The 10,460-nt window shown below is 40.2% G+C and overlaps 1 protein-coding gene across 1 annotated transcript; it reads left to right on the forward strand.

The window, feature by feature from the left end:
• The first annotated feature begins 1,005 nt into the window (after nucleotides 1–1,005).
• On the forward strand, nucleotides 1,006–9,889 carry slc22a7a (solute carrier family 22 member 7a). The gene is made up of 10 exons (XM_020107445.2): nucleotides 1,006–1,537; nucleotides 2,092–2,195; nucleotides 3,869–4,023; nucleotides 5,133–5,301; nucleotides 5,382–5,499; nucleotides 6,416–6,525; nucleotides 6,609–6,823; nucleotides 6,920–7,028; nucleotides 8,090–8,296; nucleotides 9,442–9,889. Exons 1-10 carry the CDS (start codon nucleotides 1,187–1,189, stop codon nucleotides 9,527–9,529), a joined length of 1,626 nt encoding a protein of 541 aa, XP_019963004.1. The 5' UTR covers nucleotides 1,006–1,186; the 3' UTR covers nucleotides 9,530–9,889.
• The last annotated feature ends 571 nt before the right edge of the window (nucleotides 9,890–10,460 follow it).

The following is a 10,460-nucleotide window of genomic DNA, read 5'->3' on the forward strand; positions in this document are numbered from 1 at the left end:
CGCACATGGTGTAAATTAAATTTCACATTTCATTAACACTCCAGAGACATTGACACTGTTTATAATGCAACACTTTTGCTGAATATACTCTGTCCACACTGCTCTGGAGGTTTTGAGTCCCTCAAACAAAGACTTACACTGACACTTAAGACTGGATGAGAATAAAATGAAACTATTGGAAACAATGATTGTGTTTCATCGGTCTTGACATTTACTTCTCTAATTTGTAAGATTCCTGTCATGTGATCAGCTTCAACCCACAGGGAGTCAACTCACAGAATTCTTCCTGATAGTGACAGTTGTATCCACAGACTGTTATTAAAGATCAACAACGTGACAATGCCAAAAGTGAAGCTAGTCCATCTGGACCACCCCCTGGTGGTTGGCTGCAGTATAGGACATAAACATGTTCTCCTCCATGTTAGTAGATGGGACATGGACCAAAATAAAAAATCTAAATAAACATTTTTCTGATCTTTTTTGTGACTGGGATAGGCAGCGGCAGCTTGGTCTCCCTGCTCTCAGAAGAGCAAGGCAAGACTCGTCCTGACCAGTCAGAGCTGATCTAAAGACGTCTGATCAGATTTGTAACTGGATGGATAATTGCTAAATTAAGGTTACAGTCCATCCTGTGAACTCTCATTAGTCTGCTCCAAAGCAACTGACACCGGTCAGAGACGTCGTCAGTGTGTCTTTCTCCACAGACACTGACTGCAAATGATGTCAACACCACAAGATGGTAGCATCTGTATCCAATATATTTTTCTTACAGTTTATCTTCTGGAACAAAGTGTAAGTATTTATGATCTCAACATCATGTCTGCTATTATTTAATAGCGGCTGCACCAAGAACACTGTCAGTCATAATACTCCATCTTCAATGTGTTGTGACACAAGCATGACCGAGCTGATACACAGAGAAATTATCTGTTCTCTCTCTCACACACACACACACACACACACACACGCACACACACACACACACAGCCATGTACCACCCTTCCTCTCTGTTGTACCTCTTGCTGTAAGCAGCTGATTCTGTGCAGTTGGAGACAGAACTTGAGAGAGACACAGCAGAGCAGTGAAAGACGGGTGGAGAGACAGAGAAGTTCAGATAGTCGATGAATGCTCCTCTAACACACAGTGACTCCTCAGACGCAGACCTCAGTTCTTCCATCTTGTCACCATGAGGTTTGACCAGATCCTGGATGAAGTTGGTGGCTTCTCCAAGTTCCAGTTCCTGGTGCTGTTTCTCCTCTGCCTCCCCCGAGCCATCCTCCCCCTCCACTTTCTCCTGCACAACTTTATCTCTGCCACCCCTCCACACCGCTGTGCCCTTGGGACCCTGGAGAACACAAACCCGGCCCCCGAGGTGCTAGCCCTCAGGATCCCCCATAAGGATGAAAGCTCTCTCAGCTCCTGTAGAGTCTATGACCCCCCGCTGACCTTCGACCTCAGCCAGGTAAACCGGACAGCACCTTGTCCACATGGATGGATCTACAACAGGTCGCAGATTAGCTCCACAACCGTTACAGAGGTGAGAAAATTCTATTTGAATTCTTTGTTGAACAGAGTATTTAAATCTGAAATCATATTGAAGAGATGTATTCTCATCTCCTCTTGGATTTGAATTTGAATTTTAGGGTTAGGGTTTTATATCATGTTTATTAATCACTGAAAGTAAAATTGAATAATAATATTGATTGTAGCTTAAACTGCAACTACATGTTAATGTGAGTGAAAAATTGCGTGTTTGATTGAGTTAACTTTCTCTGCATGAAACCAGACCAGGAAGTTTCCCTGACATTAAACAGGTTTGATAACAGTGTAGTGACCATCGCAAAATCAAGACTCAATTTTGGAAACAAAAGCCTTGTTATCTGCTCCAACTAATGTTCACTAGATGGTGCTCCAAGAAAACACCTCTCTTCAAACACAAAGTCGATACAGTTTTTACACAAAACTGTCGGCTGAGTTAAGGACAAGCCAATAAATGTCACGTTATAACAAACTTCAATTGTCAGAGAGTATTGTGCGACATAAAAGCATGGCAGCCATCACGGTCACTCATTTTAACCCATCTCTCCACAGTGGGATCTGGTGTGTGACGACAAACAGCTGAATCAAGTTCTCGCCACATACTTCTTCCTCGGGGTCACATTTGGAGCCATTCTCTTTGGACAGCTCTCCGACAAGTGAGTTCACAATGTTTTGAACCCTCGCACTCCTCTGGTCATGTGACCCATGAAGATGGAGGGACGTTTATGGTGCTTCCACTGTAGCACGTCTTAATAAAAAAAAAATGGAACCGACCCTCTCTGAAAGGAGAGTTGCTGCAGTGTGAAGAAAGTGATGTGTTTTCTGATCATCAGAGAATGTAAACCTTTTACAGTCAAAACACTTGACCTGACGATATACAGAGTATGAGTGGTAGACATCTGTGACATTGGAAACATTAACACTAGATTACAGGCTGCATCCTTTGATCTCACTCCCTTATGTGATTGGACACAGCGTGGGTTAGGCGTTGATTGTAATCGCACAGCCTAAGTACATAGATTTTCACAAAATCTTGAAAATCAAAACTTCCAGACTTTACATTACTTTTTACTAGTTGCATTGAAAGGGAAATTTCTTCTCACATTCTTTCTTCGCAGCAAGGCAGCAAACACACTGCTCTCTACTAATTCATTCTAATATGGGAAACTTTTCTTCAAACAAGTGTGTGTGTGTGTGTGTGTGTGTGTGTGTGTGTGTGCAACAACCCCAGGTTCTGCATGTGACTCTATATTGAATAAGCCCAAAATGTCAGTTATCTAATAAGTTCATTGATTGCAACAAACAAACAAACACAACACACACACACACTCATTACCGACAATATTCCCTCATGCTCATATGAAATGCTCAGTTTGGTCCGTGGGAGTCTGGAAGAAATTAATAAGATCAAGATGATTCTTGATACTATTAATCAAGTATTCACACGAGCTGTTCCTCGATCTGTTCAAAGCAGAATCTCACAACCATTTCTGGACATTCACATGGTGGGGTTCTTTGCTAAATTGAATTTTATATGATAAATATTTCTGTGTTGAGTCTGGATTCAAAAAACTCATATTATACATCATCACATTAATTTTGGCAGATGAGAGAAAAGGCCTCATTTTAAAATGACAAAGTCTCTTGAAAGTCAAACGTGCCAGTGATTTTGATCCAATCACATGATCATCATCAGCAGATGGACTTTCCCCATTTGTTTTGCACTTCAACATAATTCTGAATCTACAGTTGAGTTTAAATTCTCAGGAAACAGCTGTAGAATACACTTTTTAAAGGTTCATTTAGAGGCTTGATCAAACAAAGTAAATATAAATGAGCTGTTTGTAAGTTACTATCACCATAGATCACTCCAAATGGCATATTGTGGTACGACATAGGCAGTCATGTATTGTTAGTAAATTTCACATTAAAAGCGTCTGTTTAGAGCTGATTGTAGAATTATGTTAGTTAGTTTATAAGTAATGAGATCAGGAACTTGTCATTTTGGCTTATTCCAACAACATATGAATGCACAATTAGCAGCCACAGAGGCTCACAAGTTAGCGAGCTAGCAGGTGTTATCACTATAATAAAACATTAAATACAATTACATTAATGGCTTATGGCCATGTGTCAAAAGCAAAACTTAAATGTCTCCTTATAGTTCAAGAGTGAACTTTAATTCAGCTTTTAAGTCAACATGGAAGAGATTTCTTCCAAGTGCTGGGGGTAAAAACCTGGAGTGGGAATACTTCTAAACGAAAAAATGTATGGGCAGATGAAGTCCCTGTGATGTGTTCAAAAGCTCTAGAAACTGTTTATCTTGCAGGTTTGGTCGTAAGTCAATGCTTCTGGTGGCTTTTATTGCTGCCACCATGCTGGGATTCACTTCGGCCTTCTCCACCTCCTACATCATGTTCGCCTTGTCCAGAGCACTTTGTGGTGTGGCCCTCAGTGGCCTGTCCATCATTGGGATTGTCCTCGGTAAGAGATCAACAACTTGATTAAGATTTGAATTTAGTGATGGTTTTTGATCTACTGTACATTTACAGGCTCCTTTTAAACAAAACCAACTTCAACATTGTTTAAATTTTGGGATGTCTATGATGAAAATGTCTTGAAAGATAATGGATTTTTAAAGGGCATGTTCATATTTCTAAAATTAGAAGTAGTTTTGAGTGATTTCGAGTGTAAGAAACATTAAGGTGATTTTCCTTCTTATCATTCTTGAGTTTGGTCTTTCAGTTTGAGAGCAGCTTTCACTCAAAACATTGCACTCACCCTCAGATAGTCCATGTACGACTCCTCACGTTGCTTCTGTGCACATGAAACATCTGCTGTCTGATTGTTTTGTGTTACAAGTCTGTAAAAGTGTCTGACCAATAGAATGTCAGGTGCAGTGATAAAGAATTAAATTATTCCACCCTCTTTGAGGGTAACATGCCCACAAAGATTAACCTTATTAAGTCCTGCACAGTGGTTACTTTAACGGGGTTCATGCACTTCTGTCTTCCATGGCTTTATTATTGCTTTGGCCTGTCAACAATGAATTTTGACAGTCTTGTTGCAAAAAACCATCAGAGAGCTGAGAAGAAAACTGAGAGTAGATGTTTCATATGCAAAGAAGCAGTGTGACCACCAGGAGTAGAGCTGGAGCTGGAGCACAGGAAACGTGAGTGCAAGTGCACAAGCAGGAGCTATTTGAGTATGAGCGCACGGTTTGAACTGAACGCATTAGAAAAACTGAAGGTGAAATCAAAACGTCCTGCTCTCATGCTGAAAGTCCATGAGAGGAATAAGGTGTGGTCCTTAACTGCTTGAATTCATACATATTTAACATAACAGCATATTGAGTGAATGCAGCATATGTATATTGTTGTTATTTCATCTTGTCATATTGAAGCTGTTCATTTTCAGGGTCTTAAACACAAAAGGTTTTATTTGATCACCATCACACTGAGTGCTCATAATATTGGTCTACGCCCTGAGAGCACACCAGTTAGCAGTTCATTATTTTTATGGATCTGTTCTTCGTGACCAAAGGGGGTAATTTGACCTGAACGATCTGTACTGACTTCTGTCGTCCTGCTTAGGTATTGAGTGGACAGACGTAAAGCACCGCACGTTCACTGGCACCGTCATGAGTTTGTCTTGGAGCGTGGGGACCATGTTCCTGGCACTGCTGGCCTACTTCATACGTGACTGGAGACATCTGACGCTGGCAGTGACAGCACCCTGCATCATTGCTGTCATCTCCTGGTGGTAAGATGGATGTGAAGAGGAGTTTTAAGGCTCCACATTGACAAACATCTGTGTTTTTAAAAGCCTCTGCATGTGTCCAGGTGGCTGCCTGAGTCGGCTCGCTGGCTTCTGGCCAACGGCAGAGTGGAGGAAGCTCAGAAGTATCTGGTTCAGTGTGCTACGATGAACGGCAAGAACACGACCAAACTAAACACTGAGGTACAGCTGATTGTGGTTCAATATTAACTTAACATGGAAGGTAATCAATCTGTCTCATTTAAATTTGCAATAAAGACCATTATTCGGTCTGAAGATGAAAAAAAACACCTGTTTTGTCTCACATTTGCTCCCTCTGAGGTTTCAACTATGTTGCACCTTGTTAAGATCTATGAGACAAACTGTGATTTGTAAATATGGGCTATACAAATAGAATTTGACTGATTGATCTCAAGTTTAAGTAAATAAAAATGTCTTGTTTGGCTGCACAGTTATTTTGCATTAATTTGACGGAATACAGTTTCTGTCAAGCTGAGGACTTTCCATAATTCACATCAAGTCTGACATCAAAGCCAGGCTGGGGCTGATATTACTACATGTGCTGGACGCTGTTGACCTATCACAACAGATTGGGTCAGTGGGCCAATCGGAGCAGACTGAACACTAAACTTTATTCAGTGTGGAAGAAATGTTTATTTCAGTGTAAAAGGTGGAGCATTGATCAATCTGGTGTTTCAACTACGGCAGCTGAGAAGGTTCTCTTTCATGTTCTTGTGAATCTTAGATGTGGAAGGTAGATGAAATTAGTTAATCAGAAATATGTGTTTAATGAAAAAATGCTCAAATTTAATAACTACAATCTTATCAAATTACTTAATTCTTTAAGACAAACATGTCTTCTAACATCTTCAGTTGATGTGTGAATGTGAGAACTTTATAATCCATCATGTCACTGTCTTTTTAATAAGGCTGTGTTTATATATACGTCACACAAACCAAACCAAAGGAAACCAACCTCGTGGCTCATCAACACGTTTAGAGGAAACAGTTTGTTCAACCTGGAAACTGTAGAACTGCAGGGGGCTGATAACTGAATGATTACAACTCAGTATAAAGTCTCAATGTTTGACTGTTTTAGGTTTTAGGGAAGGTGACGGTGTCTGAAGGGGCTGAAAAGAATCCCTCGTACCTGGATTTGGTCAAAACTCCGCAGCTGAGGAAGATCACCCTATGCTCTGGATTATTCTGGTACAAAAATCTGAGTTTTGAAAATGTCACCTGCTTTAGACCACTAGGCTGTGCTAACACTGGCTATGTTGCTCTATCCCAAGGTTTGCTGTTGCCTTCCTGTACTATGGAATAAGCTTCAGGATCTCAGGTTTCGGTGTCAGTATCTACCTCACACAGTTTATCTATGGCGCCATTGAAGTTCCCGCCAAAATCCTCAGCTTCTTCGTCCTGGACAGGATCGGCCGCAGGAATGGCCAGGCGTGGTTTCTGATCATAACTGGAGCCCTGATAGGAATAAACACAGCCATACCTTTAGGTTACATCACTTATAGTACAGTGAATGAATTATTTTGAGGTTAAATCCTGAATGAAATAAACTTACATGCATCTGCTTGACCTGCTTCTCTTTCAGAGTTCTCTGTGCTTCGTATCTGTATCGCTGTGGTGGCGAAGGGTTTCTCTGAGGCAGCTTTCACCACTGCGTTCCTCTACTCAGCAGAACTCTACCCAACCATCCTCAGGTAAAAAGTGAACCTGGAAAAATTACATAAAGACAATAATAAATCATATAAAGTAATACATATATATATATACATATATATATAGCTTTTACACACTTCAGCTCAGGGAAAACTAAGGCTTGGTCGTCACTGACATGTTTTAAATCGGTAAGTGTTTTAGCTCAGATAGTGAAAAGTAAGATCAGGGATTTCTTATCTTGAGTGACAATGTGGTGGAACTGTTACTGACAGGAAGTGTTAGCAACGCTTTGTATTCACCAATTGCAGTCGAGTCATGTGACTGATAAGAACCAATGTCGGAGCAGCGGAATCGCTCTCCATCTTCCGCAAAAGACTCAAGACTAATTTGTTCATATTTCACCTCAACCTTGCATAGCATGACTCCCTTCCAACCCCTCACCCCAAAAAAAATAATGTATGCACTTGTATGTTCGTATGACTAGCACTTCAATCATAGCACTAATGCAATTAAAGAATCTTTCACAAATAGCAGTTACGATCCTCAGATGAGGACTTGACAATTGGTTCTATATTTCGTTTTACCCCATCGACGGTCATATGTTGTGGTTTCTCTCTTGTGACAAATGTACTTATTGGAAGTCGCTTCTACAAAAGCGTCTGCTAAATTCCCTAAATGTAAATGTAAGGAGAAGTTGGGCATCCCAATAAGACAACACCTGAAGTTTTCAAACTAGAGCGACGAAAGCAGTGTTTGTAGACGTCTACAAAAGAATTAGAGGCTGGAAAACTCCACCAGGTGTAAGAGGTGATGAATTTTAAAACTTAAACATATGTGGACGTGGCTTTGATCTAGATTCAAACATGTCATAAACCAAGCTAGCCTCTCTGAGAAGCAGCACACTTCACACACAGTGGTGATGCACCAAAGCTAAAAATGTAAGGTTTGTCTTGCGGGTGGCACTAGAGGACAGCAGCAGCTTCAGGAAAGATCATATGGAGGGTGTCCAGTGTTAGAAATGTTGGAGCCACATTGTTCAGGTGGTGAATGTGACTGAAACTCTGAGACATTAAACCTGATGCTGATTGTGTTTGATGGACAGGCAGTGTGGTTTGGGCTACACTTCCTGTCTCTGTCGGATCGGAAGCTCCCTGGCTCCCATGATCATGCTGCTGGAGGACATCTGGCTTCTTTTGCCACCACTGATCTTCGCCACCACTGGAATTGTTAGTGGCAGCTTGGTCTTCCTGCTCCCGGAGACGCTTAATGTCCGTTTGCCTGAAACCATCATGGATGTTGAAGAGGGAAGGTACGCATCCCAGCCAGGACTTGTCCTGACCAGTCACCAGAGCTGATCTGAAGATGTCAGATGTTTAATGGATAAACTAAGGCTACAGTCCATCATTGGACCGAACTCTCATTGGTCATAGATGTGGCTACACTTTGTTAAAACTATTGACTGTAAATACAGATGGATGACATGATGGCTCCCAAAAGCTGAAGCAGCTCCATTTCCCCCTGGTGTCATGCTGCAGCATAGGTCATAAATCACTGCTTCTCCATGTTAGCAGATGGGACATTGACCAAACTAAAACTAGCAGATATTAAATTATTGTTTCTCACAGATGGTTTCTGTCATTTCAGGTTGTTCTAATCACACCGATGTTTGCTGAAGTGATTCTGATCAGTTTGATTTAAATGTCACTTTTGAGACGTCATGATTGACAGCTGAGACTGACTCAGGATTGGTCAAGAAAGTTTAATGGGTGGGGCCTAGATACCACAGCCCCACTCCACAGTCACAACTGCGAAGACTCTGATTTGTCGTTGTACCATTTATTAACATGGAGGACACACTGCAGCCAGCCACCATGGGGAAATGAAGAAGCTTTGGATTCAGTTTTGTGAGCTGTTATGTCGTTCATCTCATTTACAGTCTGTGCTTTGTATGTATCAGCCAGGTTGATGACTGGTGCTTTTATTTAGAACTGTTTGCTCTCTCACACTGTGAAGTAACTTCAAATTAATACAACCAGTCACAGTAAAAAATTCTCAACAGACTCAGTTAACAACATTTGGTTTAGTTAATTTCACATAACATAAATACATACAGGTAGAGGGTTAGGGTTTGTGTTAGAGTTAGCACAGAGACCCTTATCCAAACCCTTTGGTAGAAACCAGTACTGGCTTAAATGAAGACCCAAATAACACAATACAAAACATACAAAATCTTCCAAACATGCTTTATACTAGCATGAAAGAGAACATTCAACATATATATGTACATTCTTCGACTATGGAATTTTAGTTTGTATATTTCATTTTAAACTAATGTTCAGATTTCAAATAAATTGATTCAACAGCTGCAATTTAAAAGAGACAGTTGCAATTGATGAAAATGCGTTGAGTTTTAGATTTTACATTCAAGTTAACAACTACATCTGTGTTTTTCAGACACCGGCAGCGTGACGCAGGTGAAGGCGCAAAGATTGAGCTGAAGGACTCAGACCCCAAAGACACGAACATGTCACAGGAAAACTGAGCAGCTTTTCATTCTGAAGCTCCGCGCTTTGTTCTGCAGATGGCAGTGGGCTCAATTGGTGCTGTTTGGACCTGAAACGAATGTTAGACTAAAACTGTTTGTAGCATGTGTTCAGGACAACAGACCTGACACACATGGATATAGAGTTGGTTCTTTTAGTGTTTTTAATTGAAAACTGTCTTTAAAACCATCAACTACCTGCTGCTGATATTTAGCTGTCAATCACCTGACTGTAATGACTGGATTTCAGGTTTCATATAAACTGTGTTGCAGCTAATTTTTAGTGTTTGGGTTCTGGATGCAGCTAAAAGGACTCTGCTGATATACTGTACATGCAAATAAAATGTTTGTGTGCAGTTATTTGCTTCATGTTTAGTGGCTGATTGACCAGACTTAGATCGGTTTATTCACTTTTTGTAATGTTAACTTTTTCCAATATCTGTTTTACACATTAGGTCAATGTATTCTACCTTTCTTTAATCATTTAACCCCACCAGAGCAATGAAGATATCGTACCCAGAGAAGACCTGGCACAGCTTTTACTGTTGCCAAAAAAGGAAATGCTGCCTGAATTTGATCATCTGAGCCACTTGTATTAGGCTTTAAAAAGCCTAAATCACCTGGCTTATACATTTCAAGCTCAGTGTTACCAATTTTTAATTATGACAAAAAGACATAAAGCTGAATAAGAAAATGTATATTATTGATATAAATGTAATTAATTCCTATTCATATTTAAAAGTCTTATTTTTTTTCATAAAAAAACTTCTTAAATAACAAAATATCATATTGATTTAAAACATTCTATTTAAGATCACATTTTAAAAAATAATTTCAAATTCAATCAACAGAAACAATAACAGATGATTTATTCAGTAATTTTCTATTGAAACGACTCAGGGAACAAACGTCTTCTCTGGTCAGAGACTCT

This window comes from Paralichthys olivaceus, chromosome 8 (assembly GCF_024713975.1).
Source record: "Paralichthys olivaceus isolate ysfri-2021 chromosome 8, ASM2471397v2, whole genome shotgun sequence".
Classification (NCBI taxonomy): Eukaryota; Metazoa; Chordata; class Actinopteri; order Pleuronectiformes; family Paralichthyidae; genus Paralichthys; species Paralichthys olivaceus.